This window comes from Pelobates fuscus, chromosome 8 (genome assembly GCF_036172605.1).
Source record: "Pelobates fuscus isolate aPelFus1 chromosome 8, aPelFus1.pri, whole genome shotgun sequence".
Lineage (NCBI taxonomy): Eukaryota > Metazoa > Chordata > Amphibia > Anura > Pelobatidae > Pelobates > Pelobates fuscus.
Genome location: NC_086324.1, coordinates 3,553,757 through 3,580,117, shown reverse-complemented (window position 1 = coordinate 3,580,117; position 26,361 = coordinate 3,553,757). Strand labels below are relative to the sequence as shown.

General features: G+C 46.0%; 2 protein-coding genes across 4 annotated transcripts in view; one reads left to right on the top strand and one right to left on the bottom strand.

Annotated features, from left to right (window-relative positions):
* Window positions 1-26,361, bottom strand: part of STEAP3 (STEAP3 metalloreductase) — a 215,547-nt gene that overhangs the window by 4,767 nt on the left and 184,419 nt on the right. The window lies entirely within an intron of this gene.
* Window positions 1-26,361, top strand: part of SCTR (secretin receptor) — a 52,590-nt gene that overhangs the window by 23,648 nt on the left and 2,581 nt on the right. The window contains exons 9-12 of the mRNA XM_063429147.1: window positions 8,302-8,371; window positions 11,737-11,828; window positions 11,930-12,068; window positions 18,199-18,240. Coding sequence (XP_063285217.1) covers window positions 8,302-8,371; window positions 11,737-11,828; window positions 11,930-12,068; window positions 18,199-18,240 — 343 coding nt within the window. The remainder of the gene's footprint in view (window positions 1-8,301; window positions 8,372-11,736; window positions 11,829-11,929; window positions 12,069-18,198; window positions 18,241-26,361) is intronic.

The following is a 26,361-nucleotide window of genomic DNA, read 5'->3' as shown; positions in this document are numbered from 1 at the left end:
CAGCCTTCTAGGGTAATCAAAGTCCAGGACACATCCAGCTCAGTTTTCCTTTTTATTTGATAGGAAAAACAGGTGCTTTAAATAATAATAAACAAAACAAAATTCCTTGCTCTTCCTAGACAGAAATCACTATCTGTAATTGGGCGGCTTTCCCACTTACCAGTTTTCCAAAAACGAAATAGATTTGCAATAAACACAATTGCTCGCTCTCTGCTTCAGCTCTCCTAGCTGGCTTTATCTCCCTCACTCTGCAGCAGGCCGATCCCTTCTTTTAAAAGCCTGCCTGCTAATTGACCAGCTACAGGTGAGGAATTAGTTCCCATCTCTGGAACTCCTAAGGTATACACAAGATCTGGTCTGGCTGTTATAGAGCAACTAGTGCTATTGGAGCACCGGCCCACCCTGCTCTCCAAATGCTACCCCCGTTAGCAGTGATTTCATGGAACTGTTTTGGGCATAGGACCAGGTGCACGGTCGGTCAAATTATGACTTCCATAAAAATCCCGAACCCCTGGACCGATTTTGGTGATTTTTGGATATGTTGGTCACCCAGATCGGGACTATCTGGGGATGTAGCTTGTGGGGTTTTCATGGATTTTGAGGTACTTTTGGGGTGTTCCAAAATTGTATGTTTTTCTGTGCCTGGAGATAATTGAGTTAGTACAGTTCCTGACTCCATTATTTCTCAGGCACAGGGGAGGACTTTGTCACTTGTATAATACTCGGTAATAATAGGAAGGGTGATTGGCGGAGGTACCCAGTCGGGGTGCCAGGCGATCCGCCACACGGACGGACTTCATTCGGGAGTTCCTGTACGAATACCGTTAAAGGTATTCCCTTGATCCAGGGAGCGAATGCTCCCCCTGGTTGATATTCTCGTTCTCTCGAAGAGCGCTCTCCTAGCTGTTCGGGACACAAAGCAGGTAGCGGTAGAGTTTCTCTGATGTTTGCAAGGTCGTCTATCCAAAAAGGCTTCCAGGCGCTCGACCTTACATAGTTACATAGCTGAAAAGAGACTTGCGTCCATCAAGTTCAGCCTTCCTCACATATGCTTTTGCTGTTGATCCAAAAGAAGGCAAAAAACCCAGTCTGAAGCCTTGTCCCGCTACCTGTTTTTTCAGAAGACAAGATGGCCACCAGTCTCTCGACCAACGTGGGTTCGGTTTCACAAAATGGCGGCCACCCAGGGGAAGCACTCATTAATTATTTCCTTTGCGGTTTCACAGTACAGGCGGGGTTCCTATGCGGGAGCTAACCAAGTGAGTTCGGGTACGATAACTCACGAACATAAGAAAAGTAAAATAGTCACAATTAACGGTACATTCAACCACACTTATATTTTCTGGGAAATACTATCCGAGGGTAACGCTTCATGACCGAAATAACATAGCATCAACTCGGAGGTATAACCAATGTAATTATAGAACTAATGTACACTGTTGTTAAATGCCACTGTTTTGTTATATAAATGCTATGTTTGTATGGCACATAAGGGGCCTGGTACACTGCACCCAGACCACTTCACTGAGCTGAAATGGTCTGGGTACCTATAGTATCACTGAAAGCTTGATGTAGTATCCAGCTGGTGAGATAACTCAGTTGACTAATGTATCATAGAATCAGTTCAACCCTTGGGGGTCGTAGGTTCAATTCCTGGCAGGGTTGACTCAGCCCATCATCCTTCCAAGGTAGATAAAATGAGTGCCATTAAATTGGGTAATAGTAACGTGTAAACTAGAGTAATCTGAATGTACCTTTCCTGGTTAAATGCTTTATTTATTATTTACTAAACCGCCGTATAATTGATTCATAACTTAGTATACATGGCCCCTTTTTTATCTAGGTTGTTGTAGTGGGATTGTGTTTATAATTTGGTGAAGTTGCTATTTGTAACATTTTAGTTGGAGTTATCTTTTATGCTGTGTTTAGATACTATTCTCTGTGTCCTGGGAGTATTTAAAGAGACACTATAGTCACCAGAACAACGTCAGCTTAATGAGGTTGTTCAGGTGAGAACTATAGCTCCCTGCAGCCTTTCTCATGTAAACACTGTATGTTCTGAGAAACTGTGAACAGGCCTCCTGTGCCTGTCAGCAATCGGAGCCGACAGTGTGTGAGATAACGACCTCCTGCACACAGCGTGGGCTCGAGCTGACAGGCTGAAGGCAGGAGACCGAGCAGGTGGATCTATTGACTTCAAACAGTAAGTAAACTTATTTTAAAAATTAAGAGTGTGAGCGTGAGAGAGTGTGAGCGTGAGAGAGTGTGAGCGTGAGAGAGTGTGAGCGTGAGAGAGTGTGAGCGTGAGAGAGTGTGAGCGTGAGAGAGTGTGAGCGTGAGAGAGTGTGAGCGTGAGAGAGTGTGAGCGTGAGAGAGTGTGAGCGTGAGAGAGTGTGAGCGATTGAGAGATTGAGTGAGTGAGAGAAATAGATAGATAGAAAGATAGATGGATGTTTAACAATATTTATTTAAAATGTGTTTGTATACAAACACAATGTATGGAGATATCTCTATATATAGTGTTTGCATACAAAGTTTTGGCTTAGGAAGGTTGCTGTAGGGAGGGGGCGGGCATAGACAGCAAGCTGAGATGTCAATCAGCTCGCGAATGCGCATACCGCACACATGCGCGGTAGAGCGCTCTGTTCATTCATAGGGCGGCATTCAATACTGCTCTATGAAGAAACTGATTGGTGCAGCGCGAAGCCGCGCATGCGCACTTCAGAGCGATGGCACTTCTCAAAGAGAAGCATCTGATTGGGCCCTGCTATTTCGGCATTCTGACGAAAAATGGGGTGTGGCCTGCCGAGGAGCTTGGCGCTGGAAAGGAGGTACGATTTGTAGTGGAATGGGCTTTGCCACAGTACCCCTCTTTGTACTAGGGGCTGTCCATACCCCTTGTGTTCCTTTATTTTCCTGTGTTGCTACAGTTCGTTACTTGGGGAAACAAGTAACAAATTATTACATTGCGTCTTTTTGTCTGGTTGTTTGCTATTATCCCTATTTCAGCTGACTGAAACCAGGCCACCCATGAGAGGAGCGTGGTGCCAATTGACATTCCTAACCCTGTTCACACTTTCTTAACCACAAACACAATAAACCAACTGGGTGATCCCCTGGGTGGCCGTCGTTCATATATGCGAACACGTGGTGGCGGCCATCTTGGAATACGAACTGCAGCAGCGGGGTTTGGTCGTAGAGTGTCTGGAACCCAAATCGGACACTCAACGGCACGAACACTGCAGAGACTTGTTGTGTAAGTTCATGTAAACTCAGGGGAACAGAGCGGCAATCGGTGAAAAGAACCACACGAACGAGATGAGTTCAACAAACCAGTTTTATATGCAATTTTGTGTATTTCAGACTCTCGAACGAAGACCGACCGCACAGCCCAAACGCATGGAACTATTTTCAGCTTACACCTCGTGTGCGGTCGGTAAAGCGAAGACCTCCATGGAATTGTTGAACCCCTGAACCGATCTGGATGATTTTTCAGTATGTTGCTACCCCAGACCGGGGCTATCAGTGGATGTCTGAATTGTGGGAGTAGGATACGTTTTTTGGGTACTTCTGGAAATGTATAAAAATTGTCATTTTTTTCATTTGGAGATACCGTAATTGAGTTGATACAGTAATTAACTCAATTATCTCCTAAGCAGAGGGGAGGGATTGTGTGGAATGTATGGGAGTGGCTCACTACCTGACTCTGTCTTTATTGGCTGTATACTATTTTTACCTGTGCCCAACATGGTCCACCTGGGTGGTAACCAGGGCCGGACTGGGGATTCCAAAGCAGCCTTGGAAAAAAAATCTATGCCAGCCCTATAAGTCATTGCGCCATATATTGTTGCATGTAATATGTAAGGCTATGTCTTGCCACCCTAGATGATTGAGTAATATATATATATTGCTTTTTCTAATATAATATATTGGTCCTTTCAGAGTAAAACATTTAATTATACAGTAAGCATACTCACATGCAGACACAAACAATCTCACTGACACACACAAGCTCATTGATACACAGCCTCATAGACAAACAATCTCACTGATATACATAAGGTCACTGACATAAAAACACTCAGTAGCAGGCACACACACACACACACACACACACACACAAGCAAGCCCACTCACTAGCAGGCACACACACACACACAGCTTAATGTAGTGGTTCTGGTATCTATAGCCTGTCCCTGCAGGCTTTTCAATGTAAACACTGACTTTTCAGAGAAAAGGCAGTGTTTACATTGCTTCCTAGTGACACCTCTAGTGACAGACAATCAGACGGTCACTAGAGGTGCTTCCTGTGTCAGTGCGGATTGGCTGAGATCATCAAGCTTGATGATCTCAGCCATAGAGGCAGGGCCAGTCGAGGGGAGACCAGCACGATGTGGGGGGGGGGGGGGGGGGGGGGAGAAAGGTGAGTAAAAACACACATACACACACACATACCATGACAGACACACACCATGACACAGACAGACCGTGACACAGACACACACACACGGTGACACTGACAGAAACACACACCGTGACACAGACAGAAACACAGACACACCATGACAGACAGACACACCATGACACAGACAGACACACACACACACCATGACAGAGACACACATATACCATGACAGACACACACCTTAAAAAAGACACACACACCATAACACAGACAGACCGTGACACAGACACACATTACATGACACAGACAGACACACACACCATGACACAGAGAGACCGTGACACAGACTGACACACACGCCATGACATACAGACACACACACACCATAACAAGCACACACACACACCAGAGACAGACCGTGACACAGACAGACACACATTACATGACAGACACACACACACAATGACAAAGACACACATTGCATGGCACAGACAAACACACACACACACACACAGACAGACACACAGACACACCATGACTCACACATTATTGCTACCTATGGGGTCCAGTGGGCGACCGGCCAAGGGATTGTGCATGCTGATTGCAGGGATTGTGCAGGGCGGGCGGCTGGTGGCGCGAATAGGGAGCTGTTCTGTCTCTGCTCTGCTCCCTGGCGCGCCGCTTAATGAGACTGGGGCCGGAATATGATGTCATATTCCGGCCCCAGTCTCATTAAGCGGCGCGCTGGGGTGGGGGAGCAGAGACAGAACAGCCAGCTCCCCCTGCGGCCGCCAAAAGAGCTCCCTCTGCGGCCGCAGGTCAGCCAGCTGCCTGCCCAGCCCCAGGTGCCGACGACCCACCGGGAAATTTCCCGGTATCCCGGTGGGCCAGTCCGGCCCTGGTGGTAACCTTGGGGAAAAAACCTGCATAAAAGGCCAGCCTGGTCCATTAAAGTTCAGTTCTGCTCCTAATACTGAGTGTCGTCCAGTTATTAGGAAGGGTGATGGTAGATTCGTTGATTATTCTATACTTATGCCTGTGTTCCTGAAGTATCCTGCTTGTTCCTGAGTAGCTGTTGGAGTAATCAGCGGAGGAGAATCCAGGCTAGGACTAGCATTCGCTACAAGTTTATATCATAAAAAGGGCTTGAATGTATTTATTTTTAATTTCAAACTAATATGAAAGCCAGAAAGAAGGCTGGGGGACCTGTCTTTCTTGCTTTTATATGTTGACTATAGTGATCCTTTAATAAAGGAGATATTATATGTATATATTTATCTTGTTCATTATATCGGAACTCTCAAACTATATTGTCTGTTTGAAAGCATTTGGGGCCACCAATACATAGCTTGTCTTTTTAATACTGTAGACAGATCAGTTTGGGAGGTGGGAGAGCCTGTGATTTGGAGGGACTATTATCATAGCTGGGTGCTCTGGAATGCACAGTAGGCATATCCATCATATTGTACTAGTTTATCACCTGGTTTTTTTTTTACTATAAACAATATATTATCATTTACCTTTGATCACAGTAACCTTTGTAACAACCCTACCCTTCAAGGCTACAATATATCATTCCAGCCTTACACACTACACTCATTCGTTTACATCCGATTTCTAGCCTGATTCTATTTGTTTTTTTCCGATTGACTAGTGTTGGGTCTTTCACAGACACATAGCATATCCGGCTGTGTGAAGCAGCCCCCCCCCCCCCCCCCCCCCCAAATCAGATAGATTATCCACCTGTTAAAGAATAGATTAAACTTTTAGATCACTTTTATTCCCTAAGCATGTGAAGAAATGTATAGACCTGCTTTAATTTCTTAATTATTTTGATTTATTTCCCAATATTCCCAACATTATCATCAGTTGTTAATTCAATGATTCGTTTATGTATCGGAGCAGAATGTTACATGTGTTATAGAAGCTAAAAACAAGTATTTGTTGACAAGTTATTAATCCAACATTTAGCTAATATACCGCAATCCTTACAAGATGGGTTGGTTCCTTATAAATCGTGAGACATTAAGACAAGCTTAAGTAAACATGAAAGCTGTAGGGTCGGTGTTGTTATCACTGTGTATGCGTATATGAAATAATTGACAAGAGTTTGTAACGGATCCCTTATACTCCGACTGAGTATATCCGCTGTAGTTCTCCCAAATCCAAAGTTTAACAGTGATTATAGCTCTGGTATACACAAACATCAGCCTAGACTTGATGAAGGGTACAAGAAGAATGTTTTATTATGGCCAGATGGCCCACTTTTATACACAGCAAGGATACAGTAAAACACGCCCATAACACTCCCACAACACGCCCCTTAATTTCTGTTTCAGAAGGACTAAGCATAAAACATAAAAATGCCCAGAAACATCATAATATATACTAACCCCACAAAAATTACATTCTTAAATAGCCCTGATCTGAGCGCCCAAGTTCTCCAAATAGCACTCAGATCCATGCAGTGTAGAGGCCAACGTGTCAAGGTTTGGTGCTTTTGCCGGTCAACTTCCGGGAGCTCCTGCGGCTGCAATACAGGGTGCTCCGCCTGGGTCTCCAGTTGCGTTTCTTCCCCTTAGTCTCGGACACCTTACCAACAAAAAGCTCTCTCCTGGCAGATTTAAAAGTGGTTCAAATCCCGGACCAAGTTGTCCGGGAGCCGCACGGTCACCTAACGCCAAAAAGTTCCATAACATGCGCAGCTAAGTCCCGCTGAGGTGACTGGGAACCCACGAAGTCCTCATTCTGAAATTAGTTCCATATCGATTGCGGCTAAGTACCGCTGAGGGCAATTTGTGGATTTCTTCATGCGAACGGCAGCCAGGGAGCTAGTGTTATATTCGAATGAAGGGAAAGTGCCGAACAAAGGGGCACCCAGGAAAAGCTGCTAATGTAACTCCCAAACAGTATGTGGCCCATAGTCCTTGGGCAGGAGGTTAGCTAGCAGGCTCCTCCAGGAGCTTGTGACAAACGTCCAGGGTTGTTTGTCACAGCGTTGATTACTGATATATACGATTACACTGGATCCTTACATAATACTGGCACTTACCCCACAGTTCGTTTAAAGATCCGCTGTAGTCGGTATTTGTTTTTAACACACCATCTACGTGATATTTCACAAGTGTGAATTCTATATATGTTTATATGCTCATTCTTTAACATAATTTCATAAAAGCAACATTTTATAGTAGTTTTGATCGTTTAATATTCTACTCATCTCCACTAACTCCCAATGGAGAACTCCTCGATTTCACTTTCGTTATTAGAGGTTATTAAGGTTTCTCGAGTTTCTGTATTTTTTCAAATTAGCTTATTTCTTTTTTTTTCTATTTTGACATACACAATCATACTTATACCCGCGGATCTACATAAACATATACACAAACACACACAAGCCCACTCACATACACACAAAATACATATACACACAATCATACACATAGTCACACAAATACATGTACATATACACACACACAAACACAGTCACAAACATATAAACATTACATGCACATAGGCACCCAATCACAGACATAGACACATACACAGACACCCAATCACACACATCACACAGACAAGCAATCGCACACAGACACATACACACAATCACACACAGACACATACAAAGACACACAATCACAAACATTGACACAAAATCACACACAGAAACATACAAAGACACACAATCACATACATTGACACAAAATCACACACAGAAACATACAAAGACACACAATCGCATACATTGACACAAAATCACATACAGAAACATACAAAGACACACAATCACACACAGACACATACAAAGACACACAATCACTTGCATAAACACATCCTTTCCTGTGTTTATTGATCTCTGTGTGAAACACGATTCATGTCCTTATAATGTCTTTCAGATGTTGGGATATAAATTCTAATGCCAGCATCTGGTGGATTATCCGAGGACCAGTGATTCTGTCTATATTTGTGAGTATGATATAAAGACACCGTACTGGGTGGGAACAAATGCATGGAAGCGGTTCAATGTGCAATGAGTGTGCATAGAATATTTCATTTTAAATTATGTTTATATCATGCTTTTATTTTCAATGTCCGTTTGCTTAAAGAAACACTCAATAATCGCTCCAGCCAACGGTAGTGGTTATGGTGCCAGCCCCTTCCAGAGTAATTTGTTACCTTGGCCCGTGGGAGTCTGGAAGCAGGCAGGGTGGTGGTGGGCTCTGGATGGGACCCAAGTATGTTATCTAAAACAGGGAAGGCACCAGGGCACTCCTGGCAATATGCTGTAGCGGACCATGGGTAACCCGACTGGTTACCTCTGCTAATTCCTTCCTTCAGCCATTCTGGAACCATCAGAGCATACAGACATCCATTCCCCCAGTAACCAGACAAAAGATAGTCCTGAGAGTCAACTGATTTAACTAGACATAGCACACATAGCACACAGCCTCATTTACACACAATAGGGTACATAGAGCACTATAGTACAAGGAAGGGTGAGGTCAGACAATAGCAAGGGCTGATGGGAGATTGAGGAGGGACAGGGCATTAGTTTAATTTAGGGGGAGAAGCACAGACAGGCAATACATTAAACATACCCTGCACCAATAATGGACACAGGGTGACTTATCCAAAATACAAAAGGAATCTGGGGACCCACATAGTTGGTTCGGTAAACGAACGGGGGTGTACGGACAGACGAGCAAAAGGGAATAAAAGTGTAGCGAGAGCACCCATTCCGCTACATATGCTGTAGTGGTTATGGTGCCGGAAGTGTTTCTTCAATCCCAGTAATAATTGCTTGAGTCTGGCAATAATAATAGCTGTCACCAGGTGGCGACATTGTAGCACTAAAGAACAAGTTACCTGCACACAATTCCAAATCCCTATATATCAGCCCAAACCGATGTTCAAACTATTGGATTCATTCTGTGTATTGTGGTTGATAAATGGAGTCACTACTGCCGTCCAAGAGTAGGGGTTTAAGCACCCGGGCTTATTTCTCTTTATTGATATTGTAATTATTTCACCAATATTTTTGTGGCGTTTATATATATGAATTTAGTAAATCACTCCGAAAGGTCTTCATAATCTTACATACAGTGTGTAATAGTGCGGCCACCATTAAACAGTGTGCGGCTAGGGACCAGCGTGTGACAGGCCATAACAGGCGTAATACCCTTACAGTACTAGATCCTTGCGTGAAATAGCAGCATGCAACCAATAGTTAATAATAATAATAATGATTCATTAAAACATGACGCGATTCATTATCGGAGTGTTGTATTAAGAGAAGCGTGCAGAAATGGTGCAAGAGACAGAAGCAGGAATATGGACACTATCCAGCGCACAGGAGTGGGGTCTCAGATACTGAGGGGCATGCAGAGGTAGAATGTTGAAGACATTGTGTCATGTCCCAGCAGGTATTCGATACAATGTGTCATGTCCCAGCAGGTATTCGATACAATGTGTCATGTCCCAGCGGCTATTCGATATTGTGACAAACCGAACCTCGTCACAGGCTCCTGGAGGAGCCTGCTAGCCAGCCTCCTGCCCTAGGATTATGGGCCATGCAAAATGCACTGAAAAAAGGCTTGGTGTGTACAATTTGGCTTATATCGTTCGGTAACCGAACAGCCGCCCGAACCAGAGACCACGCAGTGTTCTAAGTGTTCGTCTGGGTGGCCGCATTTCATATGAACGACGACAAGGTGGCAGACAGCTTGTTCCCCCGAATGCAGGCAGCGGTGTTTGGGCATAAATCTCATGACTCAGACTTGCAGGTCTCCGACTCGCAGGTCTCCGAGTAGGGGGAGGATGCCGTGCCTGTGTGATGAATCAGGTAGGCGCACGGTTTGCAAGATAGTAGTATCATATAGGACGACCTGTTAAGAGCAAACCGGGGGTATCACACAATACAATTATATGTTGCGAGTGATATTGTATGTTTTTGTACCTGAGAGATAATTTAATTATATGTTAAGGAAACCCCTTGCATGGGGAGTTACATAAAAGGCTGTGTGTGGCTCCCATTAAACACATTAGTTTTACCCCTTTCATGAAGTCTAGACTCATGTTTGGGGGATTGCAGAGCTCTAATCACTAATCTGCTGGAAGCAGGAGAGCTATAATCACTGCAGCACTTGGGATTCAGATATACTCAGCCGTTACAGAGGGTATTCGACACAATGCGTTATACACCAGAGGGTATTCGACACAATGCGTTATACACCAGAGGGTATTCGACACAATCTGTTATACACCAGAGGGTATTCGACACAATGTGTTATACACCAGAGGGTATTCGATACAATGTGTTATACACCAGAGGGTATTCGACACAATGCGTTATACACGAGAGGGTATTCGACACAATGCGTTATACACCAGAGGGTATTCGACACAATGCGTTATACACCAGAGGGTATTCGACACAATGCGTTATACACCAGAGGGTATTCGACACAATGCGTTATACACCAGAGGGTATTCGACACAATGCGTTATACACCAGAGGGTATTCGACACAATGCGTTATACACCAGAGGGTATTCGACACAATGCGTTATACACCAGAGGGTATTCGACACAATGCGTTATACACCAGAGGGTATTCGACACAATGCGTTATACACCAGAGGGTATTCGACACAATGCGTTATACACCAGAGGGTATTCGACACAATGCGTTATACACCAGAGGGTATTCGACACAATGCGTTATACACCAGAGGGTATTCGACACAATGCGTTATACACCAGAGGGTATTCGACACAATGCGTTATACACCAGAGGGTATTCGACACAATGCGTTATACACCAGAGGGTATTCGACACAATGCGTTATACACCAGAGGGTATTCGACACAATGCGTTATACACCAGAGGGTATTCGACACAATGCGTTATACACCAGAGGGTATTCGACACAATGCGTTATACACCAGAGGGTATTCGACACAATGCGTTATACACCAGAGGGTATTCGACACAATGTGTTATACACCAGAGGGTATTCAACACAATGCGTTATACACCAGAGGGTATTCGACACAATGTGTTATACACCAGAGGGTATTCAACACAATGTGTTATACACCAGAGGGTATTTGATACAATGCGTTATACACCAGAGGGTATTCGACACAATGCGTTATACACCAGAGGGTATTTGACACAATGCGTTATACACCAGAGGGTATTTGATACAATGCGTTGTGTGTCACCAGGACATTAAATACATGGCAGTAATGCAATAATGTCACTGTTGTGTCGAATGCAGTAACAAAGTGTTGCATTCAGTTTTAAGGTTTGTGCTGTCACTTTTCAGATTAATTTCATCCTGTTTGTGAGAATTATTCGAATCCTAATGAAAAAGCTGAGGACGTCTGATGTCTGGGGGAATGATTTTGGACAATATAAGTGAGTGACAAGCCTGCGAAGGTTTACACCTGTTGTAGTTGATTCTCACTGTTTTATTGAACGGTGTAAGTTTCCCCTATAAACTGTGTCTGTGTTTGCAGGCGGCTGGCGAGGTCCACTCTGCTCCTCATCCCCCTTTTTGGTGTGCATTATATCATCTTCGCCTTCTTTCCTGAGGATGTGAGCAGTGGCACTGTGGAGATCCGTCTGTCCTTTGAACTGGCTCTTGGGTCTTTCCAGGTGAGTTTGTGGGGACAGAACTGCGACCTTGGACGAAGGGTTGAAGCAGTATGTAACAGTAACATGGGACGTACCTCATGGGGGGGACTAGTGAGACTCACATTAAGCCGTGTTACTGCAGGGGCGCAGGTTGGAATGGAAGTTGATCTCTGCTACCGTACGCTGACAATATCACAGGATGAGCTGTCAGAGACACTGGGGATTTTATAAATAACCGTTATTACACAGCTCACGCAATACAGTAATAAACAGACATACATCCCATATTTAATGCCAGTAACATCCTTTCTCTCCTGGTTACTTAATGAATAATTTTAAGTTGAAAAGAACATTTTCTCACAGTGTAACTCTATGGGAAGTGGGTATAACAGCGGGAATCAATATAGGACTAACCAGCACTTCCCCGTCTGCCGCTAGATGTATTCCAGGTCAGAGGCGATATAAGCGATTTAAGCGATTTAGGTGGCTGCCTAAGGCCTGGGCTTGCTAGGGCCTCACGGCTGGCTAAAATTACCTTTGGCAGACTGTGTCAGGTCCTCAGTCAGTGACCGAGAACCCGACACCAGGAGGGGGCCCGGTAGCTTGCTCAGTATGCCCCCGTTGTGAGGCCCCTCCAGTCTGCCGGGAGGAGAGCGCCCATCTCAGACACCAGTCTGCAGTTCTGTCGGGTGCACAGTTGCAGACCATGTGTCTCGCAAGATCTGGCTAATCAGAGTGTTGCCGCGGGTTACCATTGCAACGCTCTAACCGGGTCTTGCAAGATACATGGTCTTCAACTCTACACATTGTGGAGCTGCAGACCCGATATCACCACTGGACCACCAGGGTATGAAGGACACTGGACCCCCTTCCTCACAGTATTACTCCCTCTCACACACCATTACCCCACTCCCTCACAGTATTACACCTAACCACACAATATTACCCCCCCCTCACAGTATAACCCACTGCCTCACACTAGCACTCCCCTTCCTCATACTGTCACCCCTGTCCCACACAGGGTCACCCACTATCCCCCACAGGATCACTCACACACACACTGGACCAACCCCCTCACACACACTGTCACCCCCCCCCCCCCCACAATGTAGTGTCACCATACTCTCACACACTATCAGCCTCCCCACACATTGTAATCACTCACACACTTTCAGCCCCTTCATGCATCCACACTTAACCCCTCCTAATCCTGCCACACTCACATCTGCCCTCGCGCTGCCACACTCACCCTGTCAAATTAACCCTCCTAATTCTGTCACAATCACCTTCTCTCACTCTGCCACACTCTCCCCGAACCCTGCCACACTTATCCTGTCACATTAATGGCTCTAATACTGTCACACTCTGCCACACTTACCCTGTCACATTAACCCCCCTTAATCCTGTCACACTCCCTCCTCCAACCATGCCACACTTACACTGTCACATTAACCCCTCTAATCCTGTTACACTCATCCCTCCTACCATGCCACTATTGCCCTGACACACTTACCTCCATTCGCCCTGTCACACTACCTTATCAAACCATGTCGTACTTGCCCTCCCTCAGTCTCTGTCACAACCCCCAACCCTGTCCCGTTTGCCTCCTTCGTCCTGTCACACTCTCCCTGCCACTGGTACCCTTTACTCACTCTGTCACAGTCACCAGCTGAAGACATACATCATACATACTTTATTATATGGTAAATTAATTTTTAAAAGCTTTTTTGCTCAAATCAAATTTTCATTTTTGTTTTCGATAACCCCTTCACACCAGCACTTATGTATACACGACTGCCAGGCTATGCAACCATACCCCACAATTGTGTATAAAAGATCGGCATAACTGCAAATTAAAATTATTTATGGCAAATTAAGCTATAACTACAGCCAGAGAGCTCACCATGCAGGGGCACAGTATGCCGTGACACTGGGAGCTTCTGAACAATGAATGTAGAGACTGACTCTCTGTACCCAGCGCTGCAAGTCCGCCTTTCAATATAGCGACTGCTCCTTACACTCACACAAAATACAGCTCTAATAATTTATACTTTGGGTGTTAGTGGGGCCTCATGCTTGAATTTCGCCTAAGGCCCTCATAAAGTCTAGAGCCGCTTCTGTTCCAGGTTACATTTCAATGATTTTCTCATAGTTTCTCTGCGTTGCTGTGTTACTGTGTTACTGTGTGCTGTTACTGTGTTACTGTGTTACTGTGTGCTGTGTTACTGTGTGCTGTGTGTTACTGTGTTACTGTGTGCTGTGTTACTGTGTTACTGTGTGCTGTGTTACTGTGTTACAGTGTTACTGTGTTACTGTGTGCTGTGTTACTGTGTGCTGTGTTACTGTGTGCTGTGTTACTGTGTGCTGTGTTACTGTGTTACTGTGTGCTGTGTTACTGTGTGCTGTGTTACTGTGTGCTGTGTTACTGTGTTACTGTGTGCTGTGTTGCTGTGTTACTGTGTGCTGTGTGCTGTGTTACTGTGTTACTGTGTTACTGTGTGCTGTTACTGTGTTACTGTGTTACTGTGTGCTGTGTTACTGTGTGCTGTGTGTTACTGTGTTACTGTGTGCTGTGTTACTGTGTTACTGTGTGCTGTGTTACTGTGTTACTGTGTTACAGTGTTACTGTGTTACTGCGTGCTGTGTTACTGTGTGCTGTGTTACTGTGTGCTGTGTTACTGTGTTACTGTGTGCTGTGTTACTGTGTGCTGTGTTACTGTGTGCTGTGTTACTGTGTGCTGTGTTGCTGTGTTACTGTGTGCTGTGTTACTGTGTTACTGTGTTCTGTGTTACTGTGTGCTGTGTTACTGTGTTACTGTGTTACTGTGTGCTGTGTTACTGTGTTACTGTGTGCTGTGTTACTGTGTGCTGTGTTACTGTGTGCTGTGTTACTGTGTTACTGTGTTACTGTGTGCTGTGTTACTGTGTTACAGTGTTACTGTGTTACTGTGTTACTGTGTGCTGTGTTACTGTGTTCTGTGTTACTGTGTTACTGTGTGCTGTGTTACTGTGTGCTGTGTTACTGTGTTACTGTGTGCTGTGTTACTGTGTTGCTGTGTTACTGTGTGCTGTGTTACTGTGTTACTGTGTGCTGTGTTACTGTGTGCTGTGTTACTGTGTGCTGTGTTACTGTGTTACTGTGTTACTGTGTTACTGTGTGCTGTGTTACTGTGTTACTGTGTGCTGTGTTACTGTGTGCTGTGTTACTGTGTGCTGTGTTACTGTGTGCTGTGTTACTGTGTTACTGTGTTACTGTGTGCTGTGTTACTGTGTGCTGTGTTACTGTGTTACAGTGTTACTGTGTTACTGTGTTACTGTGTGCTGTGTTACTGTGTGCTGTGTTACTGTGTGCTGTGTTACTGTGTGCTGTGTTACTGTGTTACTGTGTGCTGTGTTACTGTGTTGCTGTGTTACTGTGTGCTGTGTTACTGTGTTACTGTGTGCTGTGTTACTGTGTGCTGTGTTACTGTGTGCTGTGTTACTGTGCTACTGTGTTACTGTGTGCTGTGTTACTGTGTTACTGTGTGCTGTGTTACTGTGTGCTGTGTTACTGTGTTACTGTGTGCTGTGTTACTGTGTGCTGTGTTACTGTGTTACTGTGTGCTGTGTTACTGTGTTGCTGTGTTACTGTGTGCTGTGTTACTGTGTTACTGTGTGCTGTGTTACTGTGTGCTGTGTTACTGTGTGCTGTGTTACTGTGTTACTGTGTTACTGTGTTACTGTGTGCTGTGTTACTGTGTTACTGTGTGCTGTGTTACTGTGTGCTGTGTTACTGTGTGCTGTGTTACTGTGTTACTGTGTTACTGTGTGCTGTGTTGCTGTGTTACTGTGTGCTGTGTTACTGTGTTACTGTGTGCTGTGTTACTGTGTTGCTGTGTTACTGTGTGCTGTGTTACTGTGTTACTGTGTGCTGTGTTACTGTGTGCTGTGTTACTGTGTGCTGTGTTACTGTGTTACTGTGTGCTGTGTTGCTGTGTTACTGTGTGCTGTGTTACTGTGTTACTGTGTGCTGTGTTACTGTGTGCTGTGTTACTGTGTGCTGTGTTACTGTGTTACTGTGTTACTGTGTTACTGTGTGCTGTGTTACTGTGTGCTGTGTTACTGTGTTACTGTGTGCTGTGTTACTGTGTGCTGTGTTACTGTGTGCTGTGTTACTGTGTGCTGTGTTACTGTGTTACTGTGTTGCTGTGTTACTGTGTGCTGTGTTACTGTGTTACTGTGTGCTGTGTTACTGTGTGCTGTGTCACTGTGTCACTGTGTTACTGTGTGCTGTGTTACTGTGTGCTGTGTTACTGTGTGCTGTGTTACTGTGTTACTGTGTGCTGTGTTACTGTGTGCTGTGTTACTGTGTGCTGTGTTACTGTGTTACTGTGTTACTGTGTGCTGTGTTACTGTGTGCTGTGTTACTGTGTTGCTGTGTTACTGTGTGCTGTGTTACTGTGTGCTGTGTTACTGTGTGCTGTGTTACTGTGTTACTGTGTGCTGTGTTACTGTGTGCTGTGTTACTGTGTTACTGTGTTACTGTGTTACAGTGTTACTGTGTTACTGTGTTGCTGTGTTACTGTGTGCTGTGTCACTGTGTTACTGTGTGCTGTGTGTTACAGTGTTACTGTGTTACTGTGTGCTGTGTTACTGTGTTACTGTGTTACTGTGTGCTGTGTTACTGTGTTACTGTGTTACTGTGTGCTGTGTTACTGTGTGCTGTGTTACTGTGTTACTGTGTTACTGTGTGCTGTGTTACTGTGTGCTGTGTTACTGTGTTACTGTGTTACTGTGTCACTGTGTTACTGTGTGCTGTGTTACTGTGTGCTGTGTTACTGTGTGCTGTGTTACTGTGTGCTGTGTGTTACTGTGTTACTGTGTGCTGTGTTACTGTGTTACTGTGTGCTGTGTTACTGTGTTACTGTGTTACTGTGTGCTGTGTTACTGTGTGCTGTGTTACTGTGTTACTGTGTGCTGTGTTACTGTGTGCTGTGTTACTGTGTGCTGTGTTACTGTGTTACTGTGTCACTGTGTTACTGTGTGCTGTGTTACTGTGTGCTGTGTGTTACTGTGTTACTGTGTGCTGTGTTACTGTGTTACTGTGTGCTGTGTTACTGTGTTACTGTGTGCTGTGTTACTGTGTGCTGTGTTACTGTGTGCTGTGTTACTGTGTTACTGTGTGCTGTGTTACTGTGTGCTGTGTTACTGTGTGCTGTGTTACTGTGTTACTGTGTTACTGTGTTACTGTGTGCTGTGTGCTGTGTTACTGTGTTACTGTGTTACTGTGTGCTGTGTTACTGTGTTACTGTGTTACTGTGTGCTGTGTTACTGTGTTACTGTGTTACTGTGTGCTGTGTTACTGTGTTACTGTGTGCTGTGTTACTGTGTTACTGTGTGCTGTGTTACTGTGTTACTGTGTTACTGTGTGCTGTGTTACTGTGTTACTGTGTTACTGTGTGCTGTGTTACTGTGTTACTGTGTTACTGTGTGCTGTGTTACTGTGGTGCTGTGTTACTGTGTTACTGTGTGCTGTGTTACTGTGTGCTGTGTTACTGTGTGCTGTGTTACTGTGTTACTGTGTTACTGTGTGCTGTGTTACTGTGTTACTGTGTGCTGTGTTACTGTGTTACTGTGTGCTGTGTTACTGTGTGCTGTGTTACTGTGTTACTGTGTGCTGTGTTACTGTGTTACTGTGTTACTGTGTTACTGTGTTACTGTGTTACTGTGTGCTGTGTTACTGTGTTACTGTGTGCTGTGTTACTGTGTTACTGTGTGCTGTTACTGTGTTACTGTGTTACTGTGTTACTGTGTTACTGTGTGCTGTGTTACTGTGTTACTGTGTGCTGTGTTACTGTGTTACTGTGTTACTGTGTGCTGTTACTGTGTTACTGTGTGCTGTGTTACTGTGTTACTGTGTGCTGTGTTACTGTGTGCTGTGTTACTGTGTGCTGTGTTACTGTGTGCTGTGTTACTGTGTGCTGTGTTACTGTGTGCTGTGTTACTGTGTTACTGTGTGCTGTGTTACTGTGTTACTGTGTTACTGTGTTACTGTGTGCTGTGTTACTGTGTTACTGTGTGCTGTGTTACTGTGTTACTGTGTTGCTGTGTTACTATGTTACTGTGTTGCTGTGTTACTGTGTTACTATGTTACTGTGTGCTGTTTTCGCAGGGTTTCGTGGTGGCTGTGCTGTACTGCTTCCTTAATGGAGAGGTAAGAGGATTATTTGAAAATTTACCCCAAAACGTCACACCACGTTTTTATACTTTTTGTTAGGAAAAAAAAAGACCATCTGATCTTTCCATCCTGAGAGTTAGTATTGTATATTGCTGGCCTGTTCTGCTGCAGACGGACATTAATCACGGTTACACGGTCCTCTAGAATTGAAGATTATGCTAGCTTTAGTGTACTAATAATCTTAATTTTAGTAATGACAGGAGGCTTCATATTTGCATATCTCTCTTTACTGAAAACTCCAGCAGCATAGAAACAGTAACGACCAACCAGAGAAAAGATATGCTGCCCATAAAAGGGGCTGTCTATGACATCATTTCCTCTTTCTTTGAGGCGAAAAAAAGTAACAGTCAAGCATAAAAACATCAATACAGATAACAATTCAACAACATATAACGATAATGAACTTTGGTAGATCCATGATGTGACGGAGTGGAAGACGATTCTTCGTCCCATAAAATGGATGTTCACACTGAAAGAAAAAGAAAAAGGTGAAAGGTTTCTGGCGTGGCAACACGTCCGCATATCATAACCATAGTATATCTGAACAGTAATGTATAGTAAGATGCGTAGTCTCATACCTAAATATAGGGCATCAAAATCAGAACGTGAGAAACATAACAACCAAAACCAAAATCAAAGGGAATTGATAATTATATAATCCATACATAATAACAAACAACGTATCAAAAAGCCAACGTATACAGCAAGAACCTGCATGCTTACCTGAGCACTAGGACTTACTCCTGAAAAACTAAATAACCTGGGGGGGAAGAAAACTCTAGGGCGGGAAATATTCGCCTCCTGTCATTACTAAAATTAAGATTATTCGTACACTAAAGCTAATATAATCTTCAATTTTACCACATGACAGGAGGCTTCATATTTGCATTTTTAAAGCTTAGGCCTAACCAGTGTGAAGGAAGCATGCGAAAACCTGGCGGAAGTAGAAAGTCCGAAAAGTACTTTCCCTAGACCAGTCCGCACAACGCATAATGTCGGTTAGGGAGGCACCTGCCAAGAACGCTTGGGATGCCGCCGCCCCTCTGACCGAATGTGCTCCAAAGCTAGATTCGATTCCTGCCAGCTGTAATAACCAGCGAACCCATCTGGCCAAGGTGGTCGTAGACACTGGGCCGTGAGGCTTCACGTAGGAAATCAGCAGTAGACCAGTCGGGGAGCGCCGGAGGGTGGCTGTGATTTCTACGTATCTCCTAAGTGTATTGACAACGCACAGTTTGGAGTCTGATTCGAAATATGGGTAGGACACAGAGGACGTATCTGACTTAGTCCGTCTTGCAATGGAAAAAGTGACTCCCTCTGGAGTGAGAGAGAAACCGTCCACGTCAAAGGTCCTAATGTCAGACACCCGTCGGAAAGAGACGAGGCATAGCAAAAGGGCCAGTTTTGCTGAGAGTTGCTTCAGAGATAGAAACGGGTTGTCCGGCCAACCTCGCAGGAAATCCAGCACTTCATTCACTTGCCAGAGGTTGGAGTATTTGGGTGCTGGGGGTCTCGTCAGTCTGGCACCTCGCAGTAGACGACATACCAGTGGGTCTTGATCCACCGGTCTGCCTTGTACTGGGATGTGTGCCGCTGAGATGGCCGATCTGATCACGTTAAGGGATCTATACGATCTACCTGTCGAGAAGAGATGAGCAAGGTAATTGAGTATCAGCGAGACAGGGGTAGCAAAGGGATCGGAATCCCTTTCCACGCACCAATCACTCCAGGCTGACCATGCGGAGATGTAACATCTCCTGGTGCCCGGAGCCCATGAATCCCATAGGAGGTCTTAGTAGATTGCGATAGGCCGTGGACCGACCAGGAACCCCTGAAATCGTCCAGGCCACTAGTTCCAGTTGTCCTTCCAGGACGAGAGGGTAAGGTTCCCCTCAAGGTCCCGACAGGAGGAGTGGGAAATTCGGAAGCAGAACGGGATTGTCGTGGGACATCCCCAGGAGGTCCGGGAACCACGGTTGACTCTGCCAGAGGGCGTTATGAGCAGGAGCGAAGTCCTGTGGGCGCGTAAGTACCGTAGTACTTGTGGAATCATCGAGAATGGAGGGAAGGCGTAGGCTCCGTGTGAGGGCCAGTCCTGAAGGAATGCGTCCACCGCTTCGCCCATCGGGTCCGGAAGCCAGCTGTAGTATCTCCGTAGTTGGTGGTTGGTCCTTGAGGCGAACAGATCTATTGATAGCGGACCCATCCGATGTCGTAGTGTCTGAAATACCTCCCTGTTGAGTGTCCAATCGTTGGTGTCTCTCCAGTGCCGGGAGAACCAGTCCGCCGTCAGGTTGGAGACCCCTGGGAGATATTCCGCCTGTATCGTGATGTTCCTCCATATGCAAAGCTGTAAATGTCCTTCGTGGCTTCGGTCAGGTCTTTGGACCTCGCTCCGCCCAGGCGGTTGATGTATTGCGCCGCCAGGACGTTGTCCATGCGGAGTAGGATACAGCAATTCGACTTGTCTTTGGCCAGACTGCGTATGGCGAAGGAACCCGCAATCAACTCCAGGCAGTTGATGTGTAGGTCGGTCTCCTCTCCTTGCCATGGGTCCCTCGTGGAGGCCTCTGAGCAGTGGGCGCCCCATCCCCACAAACTGGCGTCCGATTCCACGATGAAGTCCGGGGAGGGGCCGAAGATCGCCTTGCCATTCCAGGCTTGTATGTGTAGCAACCACCATCGCAGTTCTGATCTCACCTCCCGAGTGAGTGGGATCCAGTGGTCATAGGAATGTCCGGTGCGCAGATATCCCGCTTTCAGCCGTTGCATGGCCCTGTAGTGTAGAGGGCCCGAGAATATCGCTTGAATGGATGAGGACAGGAGTCCTACCATCCGAGCGAGCATCCTGAGCGGTAACGAGTCCATCTTCAAGACTCACCTGATTTCCTTCCTTATTGAGGCAATCTTTTTCGAGGTCGAAGCCCAGGAATTGTACCGACTGGGATGGAGAGAGAGACGACTTTTGTCTGTTCACCACGAATCCCAGGGACTCCAGTAAGTGAACTACAAATCTCGTCTGTGATCGTAGCCTGGACGCGGATTCGCAGAAAATCAGCAAATCGTCCAAGTATACGAGACAGCGTATGCCCTTTTGCGAGCCATCACCGGTCTCAACAGCTTCGTGAAGCACCACGGAGCCGAGCTGAGGCCGAACGGCAGGCAAGTAAATTGGCATACCCGTCCTCTCCATCTGAAGCGGAGAAACTGGTGGTAATTTTTGTCCACGGAGACCGTGAGATACCCATGCGTCTTTGGTAATCTGTTCCCAGTTCTGGGAGAAAGAAGACAGGTTGCCTGCAATAAACTTTGGGACATTGGTATGTACGGAAGGACTCACCATTAATGAAGCGGCCGCGTCCACGGCCTCTGAAACCTCTGGTCCTCTCTGCACCTCGGAACGTAGAGGGCCTTTGTGATGAGGACAGGAAGAAGGTTGAAGTCTGTGGAAACGACCCGGAACCTGAGGTCCAAAAACGGCCGGCGACACGGTTCCGCTGTCGGCCAGCCCTTCCAAAAACACCTCTTGTGGGAGGAGTGTGGAACACCTGCCTGAGGGAGGTCTGAGCCTTGTTTAAGGTTGTGAACAAGTTCACATGTCGCTTTAGCTCTGTGATGAAAGCATCACCAAATAGTAGATCCTGGGCCTTCGGTCCAAATTCTTTGGCTCCCAGTACCAGGAGCTTGCTGTCGATCCTGATAAGCGCCGATCTGCGTCTCTCGACGCAAAGTGCGGCATTAGCGTTGCCCAGTAGATATATTGCGCGTTGGGCCCATTCGCGTATGACATGAGGGTCCAGTTGCGAGTCTTGGCTGAGGGCCAGGTCAGCGAAATACAGCATCTTAGCTATGGGGCCCAGCAGATCCAGCACTTTGTCTTGTGCCGCCTTCATGCCCTTTTCCACCCCTTTGCGTGGGTCTCTGCCCGAGTGCGACATAAACACCACCATTGTGTCATCGAATTCTGGCGTTAGTGCCACTTTGTCGGGGGTCAGCGGCTTGGGGCATCCGGCCCGGAGGCGCGTCCGGACCTCCTTTTCCAATGGCTTGCGCAGCCAGTAATGTATGAATTACGCCAGATGCTCTGGCAGTGTCCATTCAGAGGAGCGAGGGTGTCGGATGGTACGCGGGTCAAATAACAGCATCCCCTGGTCATCCATAAAGACACCATCTCCGGACGGATCGGTGGGGCGGTCGTCGTCGGCTTCTTTGCCTAAGAAGGTCTCCTTGACATAAGCCGGAGAAGTGGGTGGTAGGTCTTGCCACTCCTCGTCGTCCTCGTCCGAGGATAGGGGTGCGAAGGATGCGGGTTGTCGGTCCGCGCTCTTGACCCGTTTGACGGGCACCTTGCCCTTTGCCTTAGCGGAGGGGGGGCTCGAAGCCTTTCTGAGCCTCTTCGCCTTGGACACCTCTGAGCCCGACGCCTCCATGCATTCGGGAGGGCTAGTGATCAGAGGTATCGTTTGACCTTGGGGCGAGAACAAGGTTCAGTGGAGAAAACCGTGGTGGTTTATCGTATGCAAATATAGACAAATATGTCGGGTCCTGCTACGACCGGGGTTACCCGGTGTGGGGGCTGTATGTATAGAAGGCTTTATGCACGTAATCTTATCCAGAGGGGCTAAATATTTCTAGAATTAGGTAAGCCCTCGTGCATATTCTCGGGGTTCACCCCGGGTGGTGTGCCGTGGAAACCAGAGGACACCCACATCAACCAAAAAAAAAAGTGGGCCGTATCGCCCTGCATGCGTATCTGGGGGGTCACCCCAGGTGGTGTGCCATGAAAAAATACCCAGAGGACACCCACATAGATTTCACCCTTGGGTGCAGTAGAGAGGTATGACCCTGTAAAGGGTAACCATAGAATATACCCTGGATGGGTAGAGTAATATCACACAATCCCCTGAGGGAGGGAATATAAGCATATGTCCCTTTATAATGCTTGTATAATATCCAGTGATAACATGTATAATAAAGCCTTCAAATACAAATGTAAATATGTATATATATGCATGCACTCCTCTTGCCTCACTGAGGCAGATATACATAAACGGAAGTGTAACGGAGCTCCGTGTACTCCGACCGAGTACCCTCCGTTGATGGATGCTCCTAGCGCTCTCAGAGGACTCCAAGCACTGCAGACGACACCACAACCACCGCAGGCTCCACAACCGCCGTAGCTTAACTGGAGCCGCGCCGTCTTCCTTCCACCCTGGATCGGCTTCTGTCCTCCAGGACCGTGTGGGGAAGACCTCTCCTCCAGGAGAGCGTATCCGGAACAAGCTCTTAAAAGAGCTAAGTGATTAAGAGCTCAGGGGAATATGCAGAGCATAGCAATCCCCAGTATGATATAGCAGTTCCCTCCAATAACGAGACACGGCTACGTATTGAGGGTCAGAAGAGGTCTGAGGACTGGAACACCCAGCCTGCTTTTTATTAGAATCAGGTACATACAGGACACTCCCAGGGGGAGGATGAAATTGACCAATCACATGCATGGTAACACCCCCACGTCTCCTCCCCTCAGATAAACACATAACCCAATTAAAACATACATTATTTTACCCAAGTTCTGGATGTACCCCAAAAACAGGGGGTACAGCTTTAAATCTGGTATCCCCAAATAGCCCTTGTTCAGGGGAACAGTCTGTCCAAAAATCAGCCCATTCGGATGGATGGTTCGGGAGATACAGGGCTCCAAAGTTTTGACCGACCGCACAGACCAACTAGCCGAAAATAGTTCCATGAGTTTTGGCCTTGCGGTCGGTCTCCGTTCGCACAGTAAAATAGACGAAATTCTTGCCATCCATTCGCATCTTTGTGGTCGCTAGAATCCCCATACTAAGTTAAGTATAACTACCGAACGGCCGGTCGTTCGGTAGTTTCCGTGCGAAGTTCTGGATGTCTGGAGGTCTTAGCGGTATTCGCCTGTTTGTGCTTCCGTTTTCAGTTCCATGCGTTCACAGGCAAACACCGCTGTTCGCACGCAAGATGGCCACGAACACGTGGAAAAGTCCTGAAATGGCGGCCACCTATTCAGAGCACAAAGAATTCGCATGAAATCATACGAACGGCTGTATTCTCCAGTAATGGCATTCTCATGTAATATATTCGCCTAAATCCCCTGGCTGTTAGGTTATATTAGCAGTCCAAACCTACAGCATAGATAAAGGGAAAAAGACAGTCTAATACAAGTCCATATGCCTGAATACAGGGTTTGCAGTGCACTATAGTCCAGGACCATAGTCGCAGGGGAGGAGGCAGGCAAGCAGGCCTCTCCAGGACAAAGTGGCGAAGGGCACTTCGTCACAGGAAGTATAAAACTTTTTTCACCCTTAGGGGTAGACTGACAAAATTATATCTTTCCCCTGCACCAGAACGTAAGTGGTTAGGGGAGAGAGCGGGGAGTCACCCTGAGGGTAATCCCCGGTATCGTGGCGGCGGTCGGGTGATTACCGAGCCGCCGTGAAAGAAGATAGACGGCCGCCGCGGATCTCGCGATAACCGCGAGATCCAAGATGGCCGCCGGCCGCGTGGGGAAGGGGTTCCCGCTCGCGGCCACTAGCGAGACGCAGATCGCGGCAAACAAAGTAAGGCAGAAGTAAAATAACCCCGGCTACCCTCCACCCGTCCCCACCAGCCCCTGTGAAATGGCAGACAGGTCCGCACGGCGAGCAAGGCACGGGAAGCCACGCCGCCCGCGGATCGTCTGAAAAGAGTGTGATATAAAACTCAGTGCACAGGGACAGTTAGAGAGGGGAGACAAACGGGTGCAAGTAGACAGGGGATAAAGAGTGTAAAAAGCAGAATTAAAGCAGTACACAATAAAGAATAACAGTAGATAATCAATATGAAGCACCAGGTAAAAAATACTCTGACCTGTTGATGGCTGGAGCAGCAAAGAAAGAGGAAGTGATGTCATAGACAGGGCCTTTTATGGGCAGCATATCTTTTCTCTGATTGGTTGTTACTGTTTCTATGCTGCTGGAGTTTTCAGTAAAGAAAGATATGCAAATATGAAGCCTCCTGTCATGTGGTAAAATTATTCTCGGTTCCTCTTCCTTTAACCATTTCCATAAGTTTGTCTGTTTTAAAGTACGTTCTGTTTCCTAAACTGAAATAAAAGACACAGGAAAGAAGCACTTCCACGACTGAACGTTTCTCTGTGCTAGTGCGAAAAAATAACTCCTCATATCAATATAACTAAACGATCCCCCAAACCCTCATTTAAACCTGTGGATAATGCCATATTGTGTGCTTCTCCTGGTGCTGGTCGGCACACCCCATCTGACATTACCATTTAACCTGCAGGCGCGCACTGTGACCCAGGAATGGGGAGCACATATCACATTGGATTGGGAGGTAGATACAGCTAAGGAGTGTAGGAGTGAGGGATGGGATACAGTGCGTTCTGACGACAGACAGTTTAAATACACAGAATTTACATTAGCAAATCCGGAACAGAGTTTGGGGCTGCCAATACCACATGTACTGGGGGTGCACAAGCCCCCAGCAAACAATGAAAAATATACCAGTATTTCAGCAATGGATATTTTCTATAGTGTTTGGCATTTGAATCAATCAATTCCTGACAATTGTCACTCCAGTAAATAACCCAGCAGGTGTTGGCAGCCCTGATATCTGTGTGATTTTCACAAATTGCTGCTATAGCTCATTGATTGTGGGCTCCATGCACTGTAAGCACCTAGCTATTTTCAGTAATAGGAAGTGGTTATAGTGCTTAGACTATAGATGAATACAACATGCGCAATATATAACTGAGAAGGAATCAATAAATACAAATATTGATAAACGCAATGCAATCTGTGGTGGGTAAATATGGCTGCAAACACGATAAACTGGGGGATTCCCTTTGACCCCTGATACGTACAGACAAACCAAAAAAGAAAACAGATAGCAATAGATATATGAAAAAAGTCCAACCAGATAAAGTCCACAATTGTAGTCTCCATTATTCTTGTTTCTAGTATAGTTGGACTTCACTCCATAGGTACATACAAAAAAGCAGAGATAAAAAACAATGGTGCAGATTTTATAACTCATGTGAATGTCCACTCTCATTTAGAAGAGCTTCAA